Source organism: Cygnus olor, chromosome 2, assembly GCF_009769625.2.
Source record: "Cygnus olor isolate bCygOlo1 chromosome 2, bCygOlo1.pri.v2, whole genome shotgun sequence".
Taxonomy (NCBI): Eukaryota; Metazoa; Chordata; class Aves; order Anseriformes; family Anatidae; genus Cygnus; species Cygnus olor.
Genome location: NC_049170.1, coordinates 19,841,781 through 19,867,779, shown reverse-complemented (window position 1 = coordinate 19,867,779; position 25,999 = coordinate 19,841,781). Strand labels below are relative to the sequence as shown.

General features: G+C 39.9%; 2 protein-coding genes across 8 annotated transcripts in view; one reads left to right on the top strand and one right to left on the bottom strand.

Annotated features, from left to right (window-relative positions):
• Window positions 1-15,407, top strand: part of MLLT10 (MLLT10 histone lysine methyltransferase DOT1L cofactor) — a 129,674-nt gene extending 114,267 nt beyond the window's left edge. For 6 of the 7 annotated variants that reach the window (XM_040549817.1, XM_040549818.1, XM_040549816.1 and 3 more), the window contains 7 exons: window positions 1,639-1,793; window positions 3,596-3,784; window positions 4,210-4,298; window positions 4,424-4,785; window positions 10,686-10,788; window positions 11,557-11,769; window positions 13,738-15,407. In XM_040549817.1, coding sequence (XP_040405751.1) covers window positions 1,639-1,793; window positions 3,596-3,784; window positions 4,210-4,298; window positions 4,424-4,785; window positions 10,686-10,788; window positions 11,557-11,769; window positions 13,738-13,782 — 1,156 coding nt within the window. In that variant the 3' untranslated portion in view covers window positions 13,783-15,407. Of the gene's footprint in view, window positions 1-1,638; window positions 1,794-3,595; window positions 3,785-4,209; window positions 4,299-4,423; window positions 4,786-10,685; window positions 10,789-11,556; window positions 11,770-13,720 lie in introns of all 7 variants that reach the window. The other variant, XM_040549822.1, reaches the window with a different exon arrangement.
• A 4,489-nt stretch (window positions 15,408-19,896) lies between these two features.
• DNAJC1 (DnaJ heat shock protein family (Hsp40) member C1) overlaps window positions 19,897-25,999 on the bottom strand; it is a 99,285-nt gene continuing 93,182 nt past the window's right edge. Inside the window, exons 10-12 of the mRNA XM_040549823.1 lie at window positions 22,194-22,242; window positions 21,186-21,670; window positions 19,897-20,109 (exon numbers count right to left, since the gene is read on the bottom strand). Of these exons, the coding sequence (XP_040405757.1) occupies window positions 20,041-20,109; window positions 21,186-21,670; window positions 22,194-22,242 (603 nt within the window). The 3' untranslated portion in view covers window positions 19,897-20,040. The remainder of the gene's footprint in view (window positions 20,110-21,185; window positions 21,671-22,193; window positions 22,243-25,999) is intronic.

Below are 25,999 nucleotides of genomic sequence, written 5' to 3'. Positions count from 1 at the left end.
ATTCAAACCTAGTGTGCAGGAACTGTATCATATATAAGGGGCGAAGTAGAGGATCAGCTGGAAGAGGATGGATTGACTAATGTTGAGATAGAGAAGTCTAGTTGTTTTTTTCTTCTCCCTCTCTAGAAGCTCCCAGGGAAGGGTTGTGAGGTTATATAGTTGTGTGTTGCTTTATTTTATGCTTTTATGAAGTCGACAGGAAACTGTCCTAAGCCCAATAAGACTTTGGTTGTTGATTTTTGATTCACAAGGAATAATCTGTCAGGGTAGTGTTACGTGCCTGTAAAGTGCACGCAGAGAAGTTGCTTGTGTGTGTGTATGCTTTTTGCTTGTTTGTTTAATTTAAATCTGTTGTTTGTGCAGAGTGTAGTACATCTGTTCAGAATGTTTCTGCATAAACTTTCATTCTTATCACTTCAGCATGTCATATAAACAACTAGTTTTAAGGCTGTGTTTTTCATGACTGTGCTGACCTGTTAAATGCTGTAGAATTGTCATCTCTTGTCAAAAAGCACCACCTTGGTTACCCATTCATCAGACTTCTTTTAACAAGTGTTACTCCTCTTTTCATCCTGTATGCAAAAGAGGAATATTTACAAATACCTACAGAACTCTTAAGTCACCTACTTAAAACCTTTACTCATAAAAATCACTTTGCTCTGGTGCCTACACAATGCTTGACAGTCATTAGGTAGCTAATGTGCTGTGACCACTGCTTATTACACTAATCATAATTAACACACTGATTTCCTGAGTGCTCTATGTTGGCCTGTACTGGGACCGTGGTGGTCTTGTTGGTAAGTTTGCACTGTGTTGAGCAGTACAGCTGTGATCCTGTGGTGGCACAAGTATTTATTACTACAGTAATAACCGATACATAAGAACCTGAATTTCAGCTCAATTGAGTTGATTTAAAAACAACCAAATAAGAAAACCCAGCCAACTTTTAGTGGCCCTTGGTGTTGGTCCTGTATGAGGAATGGGCTATGCATACAGGAGGACAGCATTCAGAGACAGAAATACACTGAGTGTCTGGTTTTGCTCACAGGTTAGATTTTGCTCTACCCAATGAAAAAGAAGCCTTGTAGGACTTGAGGTTATCTTTTAGTGGCTGTATGCTCAATATTGGATTTTCTCCTGAACAAGAAAAGGCATGTTGCAAAGGGATTATTCTTTAAACTATGTGTGATTGTGAGTAAAAAAAGAAAAAATGTACTTGAAGTGTGCACAGGACAAGCAGAGGACAACTTCGACTTCCATTGTGTTCCTTGTGAAATAATATTTTCCTGTAGTCCTTCAAAAATCTGTTTTTACTTGATTCTTTTTAGAACAAGTTAGGCAGTGAATCTGTATGACCTTTCTACGTGGACGTGCTATTCTGTGCTAGTCCGTATGCAAGAAGCTGTGTGTTCCTGATATAAATTCTAATGCTGTGAAATATTATCATTATTATTTAAGCCAAAGCCTTAGTAGTGAGGGCCAGGAGTTCTTGCTGATTTTGATGAATTAGCTTAGTCTTTGAGGTGTAAGGTATGTAGGTGCTAAGGGCTGATACAAGGTAAGAAAACAACAGGCTTTTGCTAATACATTTCCTTCCATCATTTTCTTTTAAACAATAAATTGCAATATTTTCAACAGATCCCCTGTAAGCAGCTTGCAGATTCGCTATGATCAATCAGGGAACAACTGCGGGGAAAACTTGCCCCCAGTAGCAGCCAGCATAGAACAGCTTCTGGAGAGGCAATGGAGTGAAGGACAACAGTTTTTACTAGAACAAGGCACCCCTAGTGACAGTAAGTACTTGCATTATGTTCTGGTACTGTTTTGTTACCTGTGTTGCTCTTAATTGCTGCTCAGTTGTTGTCCAAGAATTTTTAAAGACTTATTTTCTGTTGTGAAAAGAATTATAAACGTAGTGTTGGATTGCAACCTAGTTCTTAGTGTGGCAGTTGGCTTCAGTAGATTACAAGAGAGTTTTCTATCTAAATTTTTATGGATGGGGAAATTGTGTCATGCAAGAGGAAGTGACTTGTAGATCCAGCTGGTTGACTGCAGAGCTTGAAAACAAATTCTGGACGCTTAAATTCTGGACTCTTAGATCCACTACTGCAAACTTGCACAACTTTTGCAAACTGTGGACGAGTAAAACCCAGTTGCTCAGTTTGCTTTATTGGTACAGTGACTTTTTCATTTTAAAAATCTAAACTGCCTACTTCCGTTGCTGTTTCAAAATATATATATTTATAAATGTCAGGCAAGTATCCTACTAGGCTTTCGTATCTTTATTATGTTCTGTGTTTACCATGAAATTCTCAAAGTAAGCAAATCATTTTTTCAAGTTACATTTAATAGGATGAAATAGTCCAAGAACGAATACGCTAAATGTGGAACTGATGAGTAGATCACTTACATCTCTGTGTTCCAGAAAATAGCAGTGTCTGAGGAAATGATTGAACGCATTTAAAAGAAAATTAATACCAGCTTGGTTTTTGTGTTATATTTTACTGAACGTGTTATTCTTTTTGGTAGTGTAAAGTGGTATCTAGTTGGTGTTTTTATGAATGGTATCCTGACAAAAATGCTAATTGTCAGGAAATTCATGCAGGGATAATCCTTTAAACATGATAGCTGGAGGACAGGTTTAGCTAAGTCTTATTGCATCTCATTTGGGCTCACTGAGGGTTCCTTTGTATGTCCTTGAAGAGGAGGGATAAAAGCTAAATCCTTGGGAAATGACCAGATGTGCCTATACCAGTAGACTTATGTCTGTAGTAGGCCCAGAGGTCATGTTAAACAAATACAATTTAGAATTTAAAAAAAAAAATAAATGGCTATCCCCGTGGCTTTACAGTGACACTCTAGTACAAGTTGGGAAATCCAAGTTCTGAAACAAAGTCGGAGTTTGAAAAAACTGAGCTCGGTAAAGAAAATCATTTTAGTACAGAAGATGATGCCCTTTTTCTGGGGGCCGAGGGGGGGAAGAGGGTGGTAACTGCAGTGCTCACACAGTGCTCCCTGCTGGGTGATTTGTAGATCGACGCTCACAGCAAATGAGTGCTCCCAGCAAGGTGTGTCGTGGTAACTTAACAATGGGTGAAATTCTGTCGTTGTTTAAGTTTGGGATTCATTGTACAGGAGATTAAAACCGAATAATGCCCCTTTCCCAAGATTTTGTTCATTTCTACATCAGTGTTGTTGGTCAGATGTGTTGTTAGGTGAATGCATCCGTGTCAAACCTTTTCTGTTTTCATAATGTTTAAAATTTCGAATAGATTTTTCCAAGCTACACTGCCAACCTGTGCTGCTAAAATAATATTGTCCTTGTATTCTGGTTTTTGGAGCTAAGTTATCACGTACTCAATTTTGCTTAAAATGAATGTCACCCCTGATGATGAGACATTATCCCATTAACGTTTTTGTTTTTATTTTCACATATAACTGCATTTGCTAGTCTTGATTTATAATACATAAATTAAAGTGAAGGTGTTACTTATTTTATTTAAATTTAGCAACAATGGTGTCATCATGAGTGATTTTGTTACGAGAGAAAAACTTTGAATGTGAGTGTGAAAGATAACATGCGTTTTTATCTTAGTTTTAGGAATGCTTAAATCATTACACCAACTTCAGGTTGAAAATAGGAGGTTAGAAGAACAGATAAAGAATCTGACCGCTAAAAAGGAGCGGCTCCAGCTACTCAATGCACAGCTTTCAGTGCCCTTTCCAACAATAACTTCAAATCCTAGCCCTTCTCATCAAGTACATGCCTTTCCAGTACAAGCAGGTAAATAGTGTGAAAGTGTGGAAGAAATTTGAATGGTTTATATGAAATACCCATTTCATCTACAAATGTCATCAATGGGAGATGCATGTACCTGTATTATCAGAATAAATATTTTTGTGGGGATTAAAACAAACAAACAACCCACAAAACCCCAAACTTCTAATGTTTAAAATCAAGTGGAAACCGTGTATAAACCATTACTACTTGTTTCAGTGTGGGTTTTTTCTTCAGTCTGGAGCACATCTGTTTGAATCTATTGATTCACTAATCATTTAGTTAATATTTTACTATTCAGCAGTGATTCTAAGGTTGACTTTACATTTTCTATGTTTACCTTTGACATTATTTTAAAATAATTATTCTGAATCTTTTTTACATGTTGCAGAAATTTAATCACTGTGTGTTTTTTGAAATAATTACTTTAGCACCTAGCACCGATTCCTTGAACAGCAGTAAAAGCCCTCATCTGGGAAACAGTTTTTTACCAGACAATTCTCTTCCTGTATTAAATCAGGTAATATTTATTTGTTCCTTCTAAACTTAAACTTGTTACAAGTTAACTCATCGTAGCCGTTGTATTTTGCTGCTATGCGAAACTTTATGCAGCTGAGGGGGTTTTGTTGTTTGTTTTTACACCAGGAGATAACCTCCAGCGGACAAAGCACCAGCAGTTCATCAGCCCTTTCCACTCCACCACCTGCTGGGCAGAGTCCAGCTCAGCAAGGCTCAGGAGTCACAGGAGTTCAACAGGTCAATGGTGTGACAGTGGGGGCACTAGCTAGTGGTATGCAGACTGTAACCTCCACCATTCCTGCAGTGCCTGGTGTGGGTGGAATAATTGGAGCACTGCCAGCCAGCCAGCTGGCAATCAATGGAATTGTAGGGGCTTTAAATGGGGTAATTCAGACCCCAGCAACAATATCACAGAACCCTTCTCCTCTCACTCATGCAACCGTGCCACCCAATGCAACGCATCCTCTGCCAACTACATTAAATAACAGGTAAGAATTTGCTGATTTATGTTTTTCTCGATAGTGTCTGTCTTCAGTTTAGCTGTATTTTTAGCTGCCTTATTCAAATGGTATGTTTTCTGCCTTAGCCTCTAACTGTCAAACTAGGTTCTGCTCCTGATCTGTGAAAGAAAATAAGAAAAGCATTTAATGGAAGCATGAAGGTTAAAGAAGAAAGGTTTTCTGTTTAGCTTTTGTGAATCGTAGCTCATGTCTATTTATTCTTGTTTTTTAATCGAGTCACATTCCAAAACAAATGTAATTATGCAAATGTGCTTCAGATCTTTTTTTAGTTCAGAAAACAATATTCTTTGTCTTGCCAATTGTTCTTCCAGGATTAAAGCAGCACTGGAAAAGCTACCATTTGTTGCAGTTGTGGGGGTGGAGGGGAAGCAGAAGGGGAACAGTATACGGTCATGTAGTTAAAGAGGTAATAGGCATAACTAAGAAGAGTAGTGATGCAGCTGCGTGGTGTTTTCAGTTCTCTGCATCTGACTCCAAAGACAAGAAAATTATTTTTTCAAGTCATGTTCCTACGGATTTTTAAATGCATAAAAAGATGTTTAAGTACTCGTAACAACCCTTTCCCCAAAACCAGGTATCCTAAGTAGCCTAATCTGCTGCTGCTGCTTGAGGTTACAAGGTAAATGGGTAACAGAAGGAGACAGCTGCTTTCCAGGAGGGGTTCAAACTGCTCGGTCTGGAGGTATTTTGGGATAGAGCAAAGCCAGGGATAACTAATTCACTTAACTCCTGATAACTCCAAGGATAACTCCCACTTCCCTTCCCCCTACCCTCTTGTATTGCCCTGCACTTAGGAAGAACAACCACTTTTCTGTGTAGAAAGAAATGCCTGCAAATAGGGAGTGGACTGCTTGTCTTCGAGTCTATTTTTGGAGATTATACTGGATTACCCAACAAAAATGCATATGTGATTGGCATGTGATGGGTGGGATCCCTGTTTTTGTAGCTTTTTTCCATTTTTTTCCCTTACTGTTAATTGACAGTATATCAATGTTCTTGTACAGTATCATTGGTACTGCTTCATTAGGCTCATAAACCTGATACTTTAAAATGTGTCCTGTTTTGTTTTCATGTGCTACTGAGCAGATTGTTTTTCTTAGCTTATATATGAACGTAACATTTCATAGGTTAAACAAAAGACATTTCCTTGATGAGAAAGTATTTTCTTGTGTATCAGAGGTCTGTAGAGAACACAAGAATTTTGATTTATTCTCCCCAAAAGTGTGAGGAGGGGTCCTTTGTAGTGAGAAAGACTAGACAGAATCAGTTATATTGACAATTTTATAATAATTCCCCATTTCTGGTTGTGCCAAGGTAACACTGGCCATGCTGCTCTTTTCTCTGTTTTTTGTTAATACGCAGATTATTTATTTCTGCCTGTCCATAGTGCAGAAGATCTTTTGTTTCTCTTTTATATCAATTTTAACTGCTGTCACTCTTAAGTGTGCAGCCTAGGAATAGGCCACTCCGCTTCATGCAGAATATTGAAACTAGTGTACTGCTGGTTAGCTCTCATTCTAGCTTATATCAGACTCTAGAATATTCCTGACATTTTTGTGTTCTCTGCTACAGCAAGCTCATGGTGGTCTATAACTGTCAGAATTTCCATTTCTTTATCTTGCATGATCTCTATCTGCATTGCTCCCTCAGTAACATTAATTTTATTGTGGCTTTCACACAGTTCTCTCCTTTTTTGAGCTCATCCCTTCCTTCCCCCCCCCCCCCCTTTTTTTTTTCTGGGCTCTCCTTTTTGAGATATTTCCCAGTTACTCACAAATTAGTGCTAATTTGATTTTAGTAGTGATACATACGTTCCTTATCCCTGTTTTTTTCCATTAAAAAATACTTGTGAAAAATCTTAAAAAGCAAACAAAACAAACCCCACCTTTTCTTACAAAAAAAACTATGTTGTGCGGAGACTCCGGTATGATTTTGGATAAAGAAAAAATGGGAAAAAAATTATAAAAGTATTTTCCGTTGGCTGAGATCATTGTTTCTGAAACTCCATGGTACACCGTTTGTTCCTGCCACCCTTGAGGTCAGCGCTGATTCAGTGGCAAGTAGCTGGCTGTTCCTTTAGTGTTAAATTCCTCTAGTTATCACTACTCTTTGAACGGCGTAAGCGGGAGGGTTAGCTTGTGAAAAGCACGGGCAGGCATGGAGGTTTGCTGCTACGCTGGTACCAGCTCTCTGACCGTGGTTAGACGACGTGGTGGTGAACGAGGTTGGAGCTGGGTTAAATCGCTATTCCCAAGATGATGGGAGGTCATACGAGAACCCAGCCCCACTTTTTAACTTTTTTTATATTCTTTTATAATTAAAAGACTTCCCAGGTACTCCTGTAAGTTGCTATTGATGGTAACTTTCCCAGTTTCAGAATCTGTCCAGTTTGATGTGAAAGATAACTAGATTATTTACTGGTACCTCAAAAGTTGTGTATACGTTGTTCTTGTTCGCATGAGCTCTTTGTTAACTTTGGGACGTAGGGAAGCAAGAAAGCACTGATTTGCACACTCCTCTTTGGGAAAGTTTCAAATGGTAGGTAAAAGCCTGCCTTCATTCAGTAGAGAAAAATACGTGGTCTTTTTCAGGGGGCAGGGAGGGAAAGCTGAATGCAGATTGCGTCCTACCTTTAGAGCGATGAGGAGATCCAGTGATTTGAGGGAGAAGATAGGATTGTTTCTTTAACATTCTAGCAATTGGAGAAGGCTGTAGGATGGAGAGGTTCAGACCAATCGTATACCTTTTAGTGAGAAGTTAAAAAGGATTAAATTTACGTGCCAAACTGATCTGATTTAGAGAAGGGTCTGTGGTGAAATCCAGTGAGCCGCCTTTTCCAGCAGGCTCAGGAGCCGCAGGGTTGCATCTTCTGCAGTTAGGCTTTGTTTCTAGATGCATCTCAGCTGCTGGCTGTGGGTATTTTCCTTCAAGTGCCTTTGTAGAGCAGGAGAGGAAGACAGAGTGGGTAAAGACAGCAGCAGAAAAAGCAAGGGCAAAGGTGAAACATGATGTAGGAAAAAAGGTAATGAGATTTTAATAAGTGCAAAAAAACAGTGGAGAAGATCCAGAAAGTACAGAAAAACACACAATAAGTGAGCTAAAAGAGAAAAAGGAAATAATAGTAATTTTAGTAATATTAGTCAAGTTGAAGATGCTTATTTTTTGCAGTTTTTACAAAAAATGCTACAATTAAATTTAAAGCTGATTGGAGGAATTTCAAATAATTTAAAATTCTTTGAAAGAAATACAGGTAGGGCAAACAGTTCTAACTTACTCATATATGATGGCAGGCCTTACTCTTCATGTCGTAGCTCAGGATGGAAACATGGGAGTTTCCTTGGATGGGTGAAATGTCATCTCAGTGCTCATCAACAACCAAATAAATACAGCTTGAATTATCGGGGATTAAACGGATCACGCAGTGGACGCCACCGTTACGCCACCTTAAATCCCTGCTGTGTCGGCGCCTTGAATATTAGGTGTACTTCTGATTATGCAGCTTCTAAAAATACACGTAAGAAAAAGGCAAAAGAATATAGCAAGATTAACCAGAGGCAAGAGGGTTTGCACAGGACAAAATCAGCAGAATTGACTTATTGGCTTGGGGAAAAGAGCACGTTGCACGAGAGCTTGGAGAACCAGGAGAGTGCCAGAAAGATGGTAAATGAATGGTGCAAAGTAGATGACAGCAAGTAAGCGTAGCCCAGCACGTGTTTCCCCTGGCTCTGAAGCCATCCGGTGAAGTACGAAACACAGCTGGTTTGTCACCTGCCCTGTCCCAGCAGTAGAGACCGGTGCTGCTACGGGTGTTGTCGTATTGGCTGGTTAATACTGAGTGAGTGTCAAGGTGCTCGTGGAGCACTGTGCTGGCTGCTGCAGGAAGGCAAGGGAAATACCGTGCCCGGAAGAGCTGCTGGTGGTAACCTGGCTGGTTTAAGTTGATCTAATCCCTTTCTACCGATCGCAGCCAGCAGTGCTGGTGGTCATCCTGCACACACCTCCGTGCTGGTACCAGTGCTTGTGCACGCGCACGATAGCCTCACCTGCATTAATGGACGATCTTTTGGCGTTTTTTGTGTTGGCTTCGGTTTCAGCTCAGTTCCCGTGAGATGCAGCTCGTTGTGCAAGAGCTAGGGCAAGGGGAGGGGACAAAAATGCACAGCCGAAAGGGAAATACTTAACCTTTCAACAGCAGGATAAGCTTAAACCTATTGCAAAACTGCACCTAGTAATTTGATGGGTGTTTTAAACTAATAAAAGGTAACAATGCTACCAAAAGAATAAATCCAGCCGTCTTCCTGATCCTGTTCCAGAACCATCCTTGCGCATGCTGTTGGTATCGCAGTGAGCTGGCACAGCTGAAGGAACCCTTTATTTCCAGACCAGTTGTCAGCTGGATCGGTTCCCTGCCCAATTTCATAAATAGCTGCGGAAAGTCTTGTGTGGGCACAGAAAGTGGGACTGGGAGCGAAGTTGTAGCCAACCTTCTTTCTGTGACAGCATCAGCTGAGCCACTTCAAGGCTGAATTGTTTGCTAAATTACAGACAAGGTGTAGGCAACAGTGACAGATCTGAATATAACCGAAGATCAGAGTTGGAAGGAAACCAGGGCAGAGTAACTGCTGGTTAACTTGTTGTGTGCCTTTAAAAATCCAAACAAACCAAGCACACGCAGGCACACAGCTTTATCAACTGTTTTGTAGGTACATAGTAAGAGAAAGATTTGGAAGATGATGAATTTGGTTAGTGTGTGCTCATATGAGGATCCTTTAAGTAGAACAGAGACAGACTTGCACTAACTGAAATCTTCTGCATTCACTTCAAACTGGTGTAACCCGAAGCTTTAGGGACAATTGCTTGGCTTGCAGTTCTGCACCAGTGCAGGTAACTTCGGAGTGGAGACTCCTACGTACTGGCACGAGTTGGAAGTTACACTTTTAATGTAGTTCTAGAAGTTGCCCTGCCCAGCTGCCTGCTCTGTCTCTGCAGGACATTGCCTCAGCAACAGAACAACAGAAACAGGAGGAGGAGCAGGATAACTGCTGTGTGTGTGTGTGTGTGTTTTAAAGCCATCAAGACTAGCATATGAACTTCAATTGCCGCATTTCTAACAATATGTCAGGCTGTCATTTGCAGTAATTGAAGAGTCAGCACCTACTCATTTCTGTCCTCTTCCATTACGGGAGCATTACGTCCGGGTAGGGCTGGAAGTGCTGCCCACTGCAGCATGCTCAGAGCAGTCAGATCAGCTCATGTGGTGAAGTTCTCGTGGCAAAATATTGATGGGGGTAAGGATCTGCATGCTGTACTTAGCACAGAGCAGCCAGTGCTTAATAACTTTGAGCGCTAATCAGATTGCTGATACAGCTTGCTCTGTGGTAGGTGGCGTTTTTAGAAGAAGCTGAAAATTGCATCTAGGAGAGAGACTGAGAAGCAACTTGAGTGATTTGAATTGATGAGAGTAGGTCCAAGAACTGGGGTAGGACAGTGGTCCTTGCTCCAGTATTACACATGAATGTGTGTCTGGCGAGATTGTGTCTGTTCAGTTGAGAAACAAATACCAGTTTCAGTAGCAGGCGTACTAGGTTTGGTAACAGACATGCAAGTAGTATTAAAGGCTGGCAAGAGCTTCCATAGAAAGGCCGTGTTTTAGATTACATGAAATGTAAATTGGGGTGGCAGTGGTAACATCTAGGTATGGATCAAAAATGCCAGTTGACAAATTTTAATGTTTGATATTATGCGATCAAAATACTAAAGAGGAACTGTCTGTTTATATAAACATTTTCTTTGTTTCAATGGAATGCTGAAGTAAAAAGTTCTCGTACTTCCATATAAACTACAGTATTACCTGTCACACCCCACAGTGCCTCGGGACTAGGATTGCTTCCTGACCAACAGAGACAACTTCTACTCCATCAGCAGCACCAGCAATTCCAGCAATTACTGAGTACCCAGCAGCTCACATCGGTAAGTCTTCCAGTTAATTGTAACTTATTCCTCTCGTATGGTCTTAGGCATGGATAGATTCCCCAGCCTAATACAAATATCAGAAATGTGTTTAATTTATGTTACAGCTTTTGAAAATCTTCCAGTTTTACAGTTGTTTCAGCCTTTTTGGATGATAGTCATGGTCTGCATCTCTGTGTGTTGTTGTAAGAATTGCTGCTTAATGCCTTCAGTCCTATTTCATCCCTTGTGGAGCTGGTGGCTTGTCTCTCTAAGCATTAGCTGTGGGCAGTAGAGTCTGGGGCTATATGCAGGCTCTGACAGTATCCTAAATGAATCCCTGGTACCACTGGGACTCTAGCATAAAAGATTTTTGGGAATCATCTCATGAGCTGTCTTCACTCTGCCTTTCAGTGTTCATGTATGCCATAGGTAACTGGTTTAAATATATATATATATATTAATTTGTATTGTCAATTGTGTAGTTTTAGTGCTGTGATAGAAAGAAACATGGTTTGATATTCTTAGATAGGCTTCTTTTGATAGAGATTTGGGAGAAGCCAGCAGGCTTTGCTGAACACGCGAGCTACTGATTTTGGGAAGTTTACAGGCGCTTCCTTCCCTTTCCCACAGTCTTGTGGAGCTTCATTAGTGTACCCTAAGTTAGCTGGGACTAGGTTAAGGGTTGCGCTGGCTGAAGATGCGGATAAGCAAGAACCCAGGGAGAAGCTATTATTCAGTAACTAACCCTTGATTATTTTTCCCCCTCCCATCTTATTACTACTGCAGGAACAACATCAGGCCCTTTTGTATCAGTTAGTACAGCAACAGCACCACCACCAACACCACCATCAGTCCGAAGTACAGCAACTGCAGATTACTGGAGGAGCACAGATACCCATAAACAACTTACTTTCAGGCACCCAGGCATCACCACTAAATGCAGCTTCTACCAACCCATTCCTTACAATTCATGGAGATAACGCGGCTCAGAAGGTGACAGTAAGTATATTTCTCACCTCATTTTCAGTGAAGTATCCCCGTGAGGTAACTGAACGATAAGCACGTTATGTGCATGTATTTACAACTCAAGGATAGTGGACTTTTTTCTTTTCTTTCTATTTCTGAAGCCTTGGTCCACTGTTAATGAGGTTCACAACTCATTGTATAAGTGACTAACTTGCAGTCACTTATACCTAGACTCTTTGCTGCACGCTCCTGCTTCCCTGGATCAGGACTCGTCCAGTGATTCTTGCCTTCCTCTTGTAAAACCATAGGCATAGCCCTTCTCACCCCACCTTCTTCCCCAGCTTTGTCTCCCCCATGTTGTCAGTCATTTGTCTTACCACCTTACTTGAAGAGCTTCACCTCAGCAGGCCTCAGGTAGTGTGGAGCTGCAGAGGTTGGTTGATGACTTGAGAGATGAGGAGCCCATTGCTGGGACGGTGAAATAGGCATTAAGAGAATGGCTGTGTGTGTCTTGGTTCTGGCATGGGGAGACGAGGCTGTACACTAGGAGACTGAGCAACTCCTCCTGCACTTGTTATACTAATGAAACCTTTCCTGGACAGATTAAAAAGAAAGATATTTTTCCAGCAAAGATGTTCCATTTTTCCTAAACAGTGCCCTGTAACCTCCGCCCCCAAGAGACACATTCTTCATTGTTCTTCAAGGAGTCAGAGAATAGACTTCATTCTCTCAGGGTCATGCAATTAAGATAGGTGAGACACAGAAGGTAATGTGATGAATTTTCAAGACAGTTTTCCTAGAAACAGCTCCCTTCTGCTCAGAAATATGAGCATTTACTTTTTGTGTGTGTGGTCATTGTCACTTTCCAGCTTGGTCCATTACTGTGATGGAAACCGTACTGCAAACTGCAGTACTGCAGCAAGGCCATGTTCTTTGCTGGTCACCAAATGGAAGAGCACAAGGGCTGTATCAGGAGTTTGCTCAGTGCTTTGTCTCCTTTTAGAAATGTAAGCGATTTGTTCTGTTATGCTTAAAATTATCTCCCCTTCATTTTCTGAAAATTAATAGGCAATGGGATTGAGACCATCTATTTTTTTTTACATTGGAACAACCTGTTTTATACGAGATGTGCTTGCTTTGAGTTTTTTGAAATGGCTATTACTAGCTTTAGAGAACATGACCAGGCAGCAGTCGTTTTACAAATACGATGTTACAGTTTGTATTTAGTATTTTTGTAACAGCTGTAAACAATTCAAGGAAATCTCAGAACATCTCCCATATATAAAACCCTTAGAAATAATTATTTTTTTAAGTTGCTTTCTTTTTAAGGTTACAGCTGAGAGTTTGCATAGGATTGTTGAATTATTTTAATCCAAAAAGAATTTTTAACAAATTCTTTATTTGCAAAAGTTTTAAATGTTTCAACTTCATTTTGAATTGGAACAGGTTTTTTTGAGCATTTCTGATTGCTCAGTGAATGAAGTGAGGCTCAGTTCTGTTCAGTACTTGCAGGAAATAGCTTTGTCACAATTTATGAAAGAAACATCATCAACAGGGACAAAATGGAAACTGTATTTCTATTCTGTTGGAGAAGGACAGATTTTACCCCTCTCCAGGGGGTAAAACTTAGCAAAGGTCACCTTGTATTATTCTTGACCATCATGTGGATCCAAGGGCAGACCAACAGCCAGGAACAGGGAGGCCTGTGAGAAGGGAAGGTACAAGCAGTTTTTGTTACGGTAGCTCTGAGGGACTTAGTCTGAGGTCCTTCAGAGGTGGTACTGTTCCTTTAACTGTTCTGTCCTTTCTCGTCTTTATTCTATGATATTTGATTATTCTTTACAATGCAAAAGTAAATTGCTTATTATTTAGATAGCTCTATTTGATTTATCTCATCTGCTTTGTGTAACATCCATCTCTGCTGTGTTATCTGCGTGAATTTGATTTTATTTACCTCTGTATTTTATAATCTGATTTTTAGAAGTATTTTCTCTTACACAGAGGCTCAGTGATAAAACTGGACCAGTTGCATCAGAGAAGAGTTGACATTTGAGTGATACTTAAGAACTGCATGTCCTGCTGTTATAGCACTTCATCTGGCTGCAAACTGCAGTTTTCCTTTCTGCAGATGTGAAGAAATGCAACAAGGAACTCTTACTGCACAGGAAAAGGTTAATAATTTTCATAAGGATATTTTTGGTAGGCTTTGATTTGCTTTCTTGTTGCACTAAAATGGATGTACTTTTTCATGTTTCAGACTGTGAAGTAGATAAAATTCTGCAAACTATAGTTATTTTGTCAGTTTGATGGTACTAAGTACAAATTCAACCACAGAGAAACACATACTTGACTTTTCAGTACTAATCTTATAAACTTCAAGGCTGGTAAACTATCCGCAGTCATGCATTACATTGATTTCAGAGCAGTAGTTTAAAAAAAAAGAAGAAAAAAACAACATCAAAAACAAAAAATCAAGCAAAACCCAAACCTAGCCAGTCTGATCCTCTGCTGCAGTTGCAATCCTTTTAGACTACGCTTGTAATGGCAGTCTGGACTTGCTACTTGTTGTTTGTTTTTACACACATTTTGAAATCTGACCCATAAGGGAATCTACTTCTGAACTTTTTATTCCTTTAAATCCTGGTTGTTATATAGTGGGAGTTTTTCCTGATTAAGAGTTTAAGAATTACAGTATGGAATCCAAAGTTTGTTAATTTTGGTGTAGGTTTTAGAGTTCTGAGGTTTTTAAAGGAACTGGTTTGGTTCCAGTGAGAAAGTTTTTTTCTTACCAGATGAGAAGGCCACACTGGAAGAAGTATGTGCAGTGTTTGGCCTAAACCAAGTGCCTGTTGCTACCTCCGTTTTGTTGAAATGGCTGCCAACAGCTGATCATGCACTAGACGTGTCCTTGTTAGCAGCAGGAATATTCAGTGTTGCACCAGCAGCCTTGTTGTTCTGCCTTTACTAGAAGTGTTTATACCACTGTAGAGAGCTCAGGCAGATTGTTACCTGGGTCGCTTTTCACTAAGAAACTACCAAAAAAGTGAGTTAATATTTCCCACTGGGATTTAGCAGTGGTTGAAACGGGTGAACTTGTGTTAGGACACTTCCACCAACAGCAGCTGATTTCCTGGCGTGACTCTATGCAGTACGGTAAAGTACAGTTTAAACTGGGGTAATGACCACTAATCAATAGTAGGGTGGGAAATATTAGAGGAAAAGACCCAGCTGTAATTAGACCTCCACTGTGTACTTATTTGGAAGAACATGTTAATTCTGCAATATGTTTCTTAGTTGAACATTGCACAGTTCTTACCTCATTTCTGTAAATAAAGTTTTGTGAATCTGTTTTGTATTGTGAAGAATTCATAAGAAAACATTGATATTTTGATTTGTAATATTTCTAATTAGTAGATTTAATTGAAAAAGTAAAAATAATTTATTTTTATATGTTCTGGGGAATTTTTAAAAAATGTCACAAATCACTTTTGTAGATACTTTACAAAAGTAAACCAGTGGTTTATTTTACCTTCTCAACCCACTGGCGAATATTCTGTAACAATTTGTACAAAAGGTAAGATGGAAATGTGCTGTTATTTTGCCTAGATGTAAAATTCCAAGTGTATGAAAAGATATGTACAAAGCTTTTGTTAATAAACTTTAATAATGTTTATAGTTGCATATGGCTTGTGTGAACGTGAGTCTTGTAGAAAACCTGAGCGTTTCTGTTAACATTACACAATGAGCAGGATTTGAATTGCACGTGGCTGCTAAAATTCATTACAACAACTTTTTAAAGATGTTTTTCATCTTAATTTTTGCTTTCAGGAGACACTGATGCAGCTGTAATACTGTCCTGAGACATCTGTGCTTCCTGGACTTGGATGTCCAGTTGCAGTCCCGTGCTGTAGTCTGATGTCAGAGGTTTCTTTTTCATGCTTTCAGGAGCAGTTGCTATGAGACTGCAGGAGCAGTGGTACTTAGTAATGCCCCAAACTCATTTTCAAGTACCTTGATGAGAGCTCTGTGGAGATGGGACACGTTCTTTATCTATGGTGATAACTGTGCTGAAGTGATCAAGCTCTTTGGTTGTTGCTGTGTTTTTTGTATTGTATTTTTATAAAATTCATTTTTTTCTTCAGGAATTTTGCTTACTGTCCATGGAGGTGTTGGTGAACACCAGCAAAGCTGCTGGTCTTTTATTTCCCAGTCAGCAAGGAGGAAACTCGACCCTTCCCTTACTGTCACTAAGACAGCAGTCTGAGATTTGTGATAGCACAGCTTTTGGCAGACAAGGGATGCTTGGTGCTGCCTTCGTGGCTTCGTTCCTTGCTAGTCAGGTGCAGGCTGTGGGCTGAGAACAGCTTTTGGAACAAGTAGCAAGGTGGTGTTGCTACAGGCCCGTGCCACTTGTGTATTGTCTCCTTTGCCCAAGTTCTAAGGATTGAGTATTTGTTCTGTTTTTCAAGGGGAAAACTGAAGTCCTGAAAGACTGATAAATGAGCAAGCTCAGAATTAACGATAGGGAAATGTGAAACATCTTTTGCCACAGCCAGGGCCATCGTTAATCCCCCACCCTCCCTCTACTGCATAGACAAGTATCAAACCAGTTAAGTGGGGTAAGTCTTGCTTTTCCTTGCCCATTCCTCTTCTCTGAGTTACCTGGTTCCTGGTAAGATGCAGAGAAGCAAAAAGGGGGCAAAGCTGGAAGTCCTGGTGAGAGTGCCAACCTCAGGACCTTCTTCCCATCTCGACTTGTCAGAGCTTGGTGCCAGCAGCTGGAGATAGCAATGGATGTTGTACGGTGCTCCTATTCCTGACAGATCAACAATCAACAGCAGGAAAGTAATGAAAAGGACAGTTCTGACATCTAAACAAAACTCCAATTCGCTGGTCTTTAAAGAAAGTGACCACATCAAAGCCAAGTTCACATGAGGGCCAGATGCAGTCAAAACTAACCTTGTTCCAATGATTTTGCAGATCCTGACATCAAAGATCCTGGCCTGTGGCTGACTTGGCACCAGTTCAGCAGGCGCTGAGGCTGCAGTCCCTGTGGAGTCCCTGTGCAGTCTCTGCTGCCAAAGCAGCACAAGCCTCGATGCAGGTCCCTGTCAGCCAAGGCCCAGGTTACTGACGCCTCTCAAAATGCAGCAGGAACCATGCCAGATTCAGTGTCATGGGAGCAGCCAGCAGGGCCTGCCACTAATTCATGGTGCGGTGCCAGGGCCAGTGCATTTCTCCTGCACGGCCAGCTTGCCCCTACTTCTGCACCTCCCTGGGCCTGTGCTTCAGGTGGGTCGGTTCTTCCAGCCCTGAGGCCGCAGCCCATCGCTTCCATCCAGGCAGGACCAGCGCCACGTTTCAGCAGTCACACGCAGAACAATGTCACCAATACCGTGCGTGCCTCTGCTGCTTCAGGCATGCAACCTGGCAATGGGACGTAATGGCCTGTACACTTGTGCAGCCTTAACGCTTTGCCTTCAGATGAACTGTAGTTGTCAGGCATGGTGCTTCAAGTAGCGCAGACTGAATGGCCTTACAAGCAAAAAAGGAGAAAAAGTGTGTCTTACCTACAAGTGGCACGCCTCCTTGGAGCCCTCCTCAGACCTTCTAGGGCTAGGAGGAGCTAAAGGTGCTGGGCATGCAGTGTGTGGTTAATGCCAAACACACAGTACTAACACAGGCAAATCTTAAGCAAAGGTCTTTTTTTTTAAAGATGTCCAATGATAAATGTGTTCAAAGTCCTTATTTTTTTCCCCATTCTCTGCCTTAATGTCTAGTTCCAAACTAAGCCCACTTTTATTCTTCATAGCCACAACCACCATGAAACAGTTTTGTATTGAGTGCATCAAGGAGATGACAGAAGTGCAAGGCTCCTTTTGCCATAGTTGCAGATTTCTCTCTCTCTCTACTGTGCAGCATATACTACCACCTTCTGTGCTTCCTGGCAACTCTGGTTTGTAGCCTCTGGATCATGCTGGTTCCTCTCTTTTGGATTTATTTTTTTTTTTTTTCCCCTCCAATTGGTCTACCTTCCCTGCAGTGTGATACATAACACTGGGCACACCATTCCAGGTGAAGTCTTCTAGTAAATACTCAGTGAGTACAAAGGAAAGATGACTTTTTTTTCCTCACAGGCTCTATTCTCCTGTTACTTGCTTTCTTTGAACCTGCAGGACATTACCAGCTTAACGCGAGCGGATTACAAATCCAGCACAGATCCTTTACTTGAAGAGCTATTACCTCACCAGTTACTTGCCAGCTACTGTTACAGCACTTGATCTGTTTTGAAAAAGACAATGTTCTTACCCTAAGGCCTAGGTTATTTCAAATTCTGATTCTAATTTGAAAGAAGTAAGTTGTAAGACAATGTTTTTGCAGTAGAAGTGTGTAGAATTCAGCGCAGCTAAGCAGCACGGGGCTGAGTTTTTCCATTCCACATGGCCACCCCCAGCCCCTCCTGTTACAAGTACCCAGAGGTTGGAGCCCCCTCTTCCCATTCATTATCCTTCTGGTTGCCACGTGGTTGTAGAAGGCTGTTCACAACAGCTTTGCTACTCACAGCAGAAACATTTCAATTACCAGTCTAATTTTTTTCATGAACAATACACCTCTGGTCCTACCTCATCCCTATCAGTGCTGCCAAGTTAATTTTCACCGATTCACCTAACCACTTTAGCAGGCTTTTCTTCGTAGCCATTTCAATTACCTTGCTACAGTCAGCTTACAGTGCACTGAATGACTTTTTAAAGTTAAGCTTTCCTGATTGCTTTTGAAAATACATCACTTGATCTCGCCTAAGACTCTTTTTTCATAGGACTACACAGTTACTGCTTGATCAATTAGCACACAGCGATCTTAGTACACCTTCTAAATGTTTGTTTTCCTATGTAGTTAACATTTACATTTTGTTTCACAGAGAATTTTAAATGCATTACCATGTCTAGTAAGCCTTCTGTAATATTTTTTTTTTCACAGCCTAAGATGAGTTTTTTTAACAGGACCAAAAAATCAGTATGTTCCACTCGGTAAAGAACCAATACAGAACACTGTCATCTTCCCTAAATAGTTGTCCCTTAAAGTCTTACGGAAATGGGATCAAACTTTGTGAAATGCTGATGTGTCAAAAGCAACACAATTGGCAAACATTTACTGGAAGAAATCATCAGAATAAATGTCAGAAAATTAACCGATTTTGGGGCTATCAAGCTCTGAGTTTGAGTCTTCCAATTTTGAGTCTTCCAAATATGTGGTCTTCTGATTTGTCATTTTAATTTTTAATTGCAATTCAAAAGCTTGTTAAAATCCTACTGTTAAATCAGAATCTGGGTGGTAAATCTTTTTTTGTTTGTTTTTAAAAAAGCAAGTCTTTAAATGTTTTTTTTGCAAAAGATAATAATCACTGCTCTGATTTATTTGTTTACAGCCCATTAAGTACCCATTATTCAGCATTTTAAGCTTTGTATAACTTTTCCAGAATTATGAAAAATAATATTGCAAATAACGAACAATAACTCTTATTACCCACTCTTCAAATATGAAATCAAACTGTATTGAATCCAGCATATACAAAAAAACAAGATACGAGAAATCTTAGCATAATAATGTTGGCTTTTAAGTGCAATTCTGTACTTAAAAACTGCTCATGAAGAATATGCTTTAAGTATCTTAAAGACCTTTTTTAACCTTCTTACCCATTTCAACTTTACCCAATAACAGCACTACTGAATATCGCTGTGTATGAGTCTGCAGGTTTAGCAGAAGAGAAATTATATAGCAGGTGCATACACGTGTACAGGGAAGTTAAGATCAGAAATATTCCTTATTTCTAAATAGTAGAATGGACATTTTATGTAGCAGCAGACATGCTTTATAAGCATATTGTCTTGTATTTATAACTGGAAAAAAATAAAACAAAAAACCCTTGAGTGCAGAGTTCCATTACTTGCTTAACATTTTCACATCAATTCTGTCTTTCAAAGCACCACTTAGAATTCTTTATATTCTGTATGTTCTTTAGCTGTAAACCTACCCGTTCCAGTATGCAGTTACTACTGGGGGTTTTCCTTAAGATCCACTGATTCTTAAGACACTATCACGTATCTGCACAAGCAGCTCTCCTACACAAAAATACACCTTCATTCTTTAACACACAGAATAGATGATGGCAGATTTATTGATATTTTCTTTTACTAAGGCACATGACATATAGAAATACTGAGGTACAAAAATGCAGTTTCCTGCATATGAGTTTTAAAACCCCATTTTGACAAAGACGACCTAAATCTCTTCTGCTCCGAACGTTCAGCTTTTAGCCATTTTTTTCTTTTGTACCAGTTCAACAAGCAACTTGTATCTTGCTATACACTCCTCCTGAAAGGAAAAAACAAAAGTATTAATTAAAATTTGATATTTTAGTATTGCTTTACCTCTGTACATGCTACTTCATTATAAGAGAGCTATGTTCTGTGTTTTTTTTTTTTCCTCCCCCAAAGTTAGTCATGCAAACAAAATCAGAAGGAGAACGTACACCTACTGAAAAGTGGATTCAAAAAATGAACTTTCAGTTTACATTTCTTAGCGGGTAATTTCTCTCTTCAAAGAGCACACAAAGCCAAGAAAACGTGTTCAGTATTTCTTGACAATGGCTGTCAAAGCAATTGTTGAGCCGTTGCATTGTGCTACCTAGTCCAGAACAGTTATTCTGGTACGAGCCACGCTGCAGGTACTTTACCCTGGTAAAGATGAGCCTTTACGCTCACTCTAACAGCACCTACTGACATCCGCTTCATAGCCAGAGAACTACCTGCTGGAGCCCCTATTTCCTGCTTTCTCATGCTGTTTTGGCACAAATAAAATAAGGATTTTCTGCAGCTACAATGGCTGAAGCAAGCACACTAAGCTAGCACAACTATTACAGAATCTACCACAGACCAGCTATATCAATGACAGCAAATGCTATTTTCAAGAGATTATACTTACAAAAAGAACATTAGATAGGTTACTGAGCATTTAACACTTGCAGCTGGGTTACTTATTTTGTTTGTTCATTGAGGTGGGTTGAGAAGGGTATTGTGAAAATGTAAGCAAAGCAGGTCACCAACATTTGGTTACTAACTTTCAATCAAAATTTGTTTTAAAAATCTAATTTGTTCTGCAACTGAAGATCTGAAAGGCAGAGGAGAAGTAGGTATTTTAAATGGAACAGGAGTTACTTCAACATTTTCTGTAATACATTAAACAAAGTGATTTAAATGAAAATATCTTTCTTTATGAAAGCAAACATGACAGTAATGATCTTTAGGTCAAACACGTCTTGCCTGGTAGTTACAAGCTAAGTAAAGACCCCACTTTCCTGTGTGGACCTTCAGTTCTTAGGGTAATCATAAACTGGTAGACAATCATTTTCCTCTTGATTTACACTGCAGTTCAAACAACATTGACTGTACCTTGCTTTTTCCAGGAACACACTTTGCTATTTTATCCCAACGATCTGTTGTTCCCTTTGGATACTGCTGCAAGGCCATTTCGAGAAGTTTCTGTTGATTTTGAGTCCACAAGTCTTCTAAGGCACGGCTTTTCTCCCTTTTTCTGCTCTCATCGTCACTCTCTTCCTCTTGCTCTGTGTTATCAAAATCTTTCTGGCGTCTTCCTCTGCCCTTCTCTTCTGGTACCTCTTTCGTTGCTGTCTGAATCATTTCAGGTGCTTTCACAAGTTTTCGTTTGCGATGCCTGGTTTCACTTGCAGCGGTCTCCTTGTGATCTGTTGGGCTGTCTGTCTGCTCCGGGATTTGACTGAAGTTCCCTTCCTCCGCCTCCTCCTCTTCCTCCTCTCTTTCTCTCTGGGTGATTATGTGGTCTGGTAAATTCATGTTGACTTTGACATTCTTGGAATTCTGGGCCAATGTTTTAAGCTCGGAGAGCCTAATGACACCTGTTGGAAGTACCGATATTACACTTCTAAATAAATAAACCACCAACAAGAGGGAACTGCCTGCAGATAGAAGGTACCCGAAATCATGCAGACAGTAGATGAAGCTCTTATGGATTAAGAGCTCAATTCCGTACATTTATCCTGAAATCAAGGTATTTGTTGCAATAAAAGCAATATAATATAAAGCGATGAACTTTGCCAATTATAAGCTTATCTGGTATATGTGAAGTGACTAATAAATTACTACACAGATATAAACAAACAGAACAGAACAGCATAAACAAATGAACAAAACCCACAATAAACTGGATAAGAAAGGCTGGGAAGAGGTAGCTTAAAAAGGAAACATTCCCTCAGAATACCCATGGGTTCTCTTTGTTGCTCAGAGTAAGGCAAGGTTGCAAAAGCCTCACTGCAAAGTTACAAGGTGTACCCTGGAAGTTACAAAATGCACTCATTTGCATAGCAATTTTCTAACTGCCCTGCTTCTTGTAAGCATCAGTGAGGATCTAGAGGCACACACCTGGTGTATATGTAACAGAATCCTTCAGTTGTTTGGCTTTCATGGTAACCTGCATGAAAGAAAAAAAAAGACTATTAAAAATTACATTATTTGTGCTTTTGAAGATTTCATCGTGAGCATATATTAAATACTGCAAGGCTGATGTTCTGCTGGTGTTTTTCACAAATGGATCCCGAATTGGCAATTAATAACTTTTTAGACTTTGTCCTTTAAAAAAAATTCTTATCTCATTATATCTATTCTTATCTTGTTGAAATAACGTAAGCGATGCTATACACTTCTATCACCACAATGCATTATTGCAGCGGATATTCAAATTTTGTTTTCTTTCATTGTTTAGCCCTTTATCTCTAACCTGAAAATGCTACGAGGAGAGGGGGAAAAGGAAACAAGTAAGTTGTCTCCTAGGTATTAGTTTCTTGACACTGAATGGAAGAACAAAATAACCCAACATAGGTCTATATGGTGAAGCATGGTAATGGACAGGCATTCAGTCCCAAAAACACATTCTGTGCAATAGTCTGACTGCCAAAGATACACAAAGATACTTCTTACATCATGATCATTCAGGAAAAAATTCTAGTACATGAGTACCTTCTACTTCTAGTCTAAGTCTGCCTGGTTCCTCCCACCCCATTTCTGCCCATGAAATTGTGAGACTTTGCTTTAAGAACAGACAAGTGTGGGACCTCTTTAATGAAATGACAGTGACGCTTAACAAGGCAAAGTGGTCTATTTTCCCCACAAATTAAACCTCATTTTCTGGGATGATTAGATTTAAATGAGACCTCCATCTGCAAAAAAATCCCAGCTCCAATTAACCAAAGCCTTCGTCCAGGGGTAGACATCTGGCATAAAAATTCCAGTTCCTACTGTTGCAGTATGATAAAGTTTTACTCATTCAAGGAGAAAAAGTGTAGAACGCTAAGGTGAACAGGTAATTTTAACCAGCACTAACAGTTCTGTCTGTGAACTGCATGATCCTGATTTGGAAACAACAGGATGGATCCCTCTTGTAGGAGGTAAACCACTAACAGAAATCACCTTCCTTGAAGAGCTTAAGAGTCTAAATTCATCCAAATCAAAACGTTTAAGTTCCATTATTAACAGAGCATCTCTGTAGGGCCAATACTTTAAAAGACTAAACAGAGAGGAATGCATCCTTGACTGCTGAATAGAATGGATCCTAAGCTGTGACCTGCTATGCAGCTCTTAAATAGAAATTACCATAATCTAAACTAGATTGTAATAAAGTATTTTGAAAAGAATGAGGAGAACTTGTCACACAGTCAAGTTGCTGATCCTTTTGAGCTTCCTGCAATGATGCAGTGGATTCATTGTGAGTATGACAAGGTATCATCTATGTTCACGCATTCCAGAAAGCTGTTCCTAAACCATTTCACTATTTTTGAAGTACTTCTTTCAAAGATTTCTCAGCTACTCATAAGAGACAAGTGAGGAGAAGAGACAAGAAGAGATCCACAAGCTGAACGGAGCAGAATAAATGGCAAGCAATTCCAATACCACTGTTCTGCTTTCTCTATGTTGAACCATCAACATTTTAGGAGGCTGGCAACTATTGCTTCATCTTTGAAACCGGGCCTACACGTACAACATAAACTTTGCATTGGAAGTGGTGCAAATCAATATCCTGTATTCACGTTTCTTTTACAAGATGGATGTTCCCAAATTAGGTCAATACAGGTAGCGCATACCAGACATAAATTTTGCTGCATGTTACATCTAATTGAATTAGAACCTAAAATGGCCATCTCCTACAACAGTGAAGGACTTAGATTTATTCCTAGATCCTAATGGCATTTCACATTCCCCCCTACACGTAAGCAGAAGTAACAGTCTTATCTTAGGTTATCTTTTCTTGGATGCCTTCAGCACTAGGAGCTTGGTAAACCCAGATTTAGCATTTGCAGTAAGTTACTCCATTTATTACAGTTTCTCTTCTGGGGCATTACGATATCTGTTCACATTTTTGGTAGATTTTCAATCTGGATATTCATCACGTAATCCAGAAATAACAACCGTGTGTATGGTTCAGATATTGAGAATCTACAATACCAAACACTGAACAAGCTCGGTCAAGCACCTTCACCTGACTTAACTCATCAAGCTTCTTACTAACAGCTTTACTATCATCATTCACAGGTTACGTAAGAAGATGAAGTATCTATTACTCTTTTCCTCACTTTTATTTTTTTAAACATCTTTCTCCTTTTTTTTCATTCTTTCTCCTGATTTTGCAAGTCCTTTTCTAGGTGCTGTGTGAAGTTCATGTTTGCTACAGCTCTTTTCACCCAGTTCAGGTATAGCTTGCATAGACTTAAAATTTTTCTGTCCATCAGCTTCAACTGCCATTGCTGTTAAAGATGCTGACACACAGAAGGAATCGTAACCTGTCAGTATTGACCTATTAGGGATCATTAGGAATCCGTCCTATGGATTGTAGGAAATCTGTACTGCAGTTTGATCTGTTTTGAGTTTAATCATTGCTCTTGCCACTCACATTTGCAGCGTCCTCTGGTGCCAGTTCCTCCACACTTTCTGACATCCCTAATATCAATTTAAATTTGTGGCGGGCTGTGTTACCTACTAGGTGGTTCTTAACAGCTAGTTTGAAAAGCGTGAAGTTGCTCTGCTGCTTTCTCTACTCCATTTCTTCCTATAACTTGCTTCGATTTATTACTCTTTCATTAGATAACAGATAACTTACTTGGAAATACAGTTACTCAAAGTCTGGAGCAGTTGTAGAACTATGCTTCTAATTATTATTGCTGATTGCTAGTGCACAAAGCTGTAAAATTATAGTTTTAATCTGTATTGAATTATGAGTTTTACCATTGCTCTGAAAAGTTGGTCTAGAATCCTGTTATTGACAACAGCTTTCACAAAAGTCTTAGTCAGCTCTTAAGGAAACCTGGGTCCGGGGACACTTTAAACAATAATGATCAAGACTGTGAAATTGATTTAAAACAGAAGAGGGCAGATCTTGTATTCCTGCAAGGATTTTTACTATGCACAGCCATACTGCATTATTCTATAGGAACCAACTTTATCTTTTCCATGCCCAAATAACCTAGGCACCAGGGATAACAGAAGTCACGAAGTCAGGTAATCACAAGCACAACGAAATGTTTTCTTAGACAAATAAAGATGACAAAAAGATGGCTGCAAGCAATCAAATTGAAGTAGAAATTCACAGAATCACAGAATCATCTAGGTTGGAAGAGACCTCCAAGATCATCTACTCCAACCTCTGACCTAACACTAACAAGTCCTCCACTAAACCATATCACTAAGCTCTAATTGAAGCATCTTGCCCTGGGACATACAGAAAGGGGCCACAGGAATAGTTTGCTTCTACATGAACTCCCTTCTGAATGTAGGCATAAAAAAGCACTGAATTGTGACAGTCGTAGGGCGAAAACCCTGTGAAGTCTGGTACAGTGATCCTTCTGATACTAAACAGTCAGAAATAGCCCGCTCGCAGAAGACGAAGCTCCATTCCCCATTCCCCCAGCAGCCGCCACCACGCTGTCGCGTTAGCTGGCCCTGCTGGCTCCCCGAGCAGCCTGGCTTCGTGGGGCTCTGGCACCATTCTGCTCTCTCCAGGCAATCTTCTCTAGGCAGTCTACTTCCTGCTCTGAATACGATGCTATTCTGATCAGGAGTGCACCAGGGAGTTACAGAACTACAAAATCTCTCGTCTTATTTAAAACATTCTGAGAAAACATCAGTGGACCAACAGATAACCAACCCATGTCACTTGGCAAAGAAGGACGACACGTTAT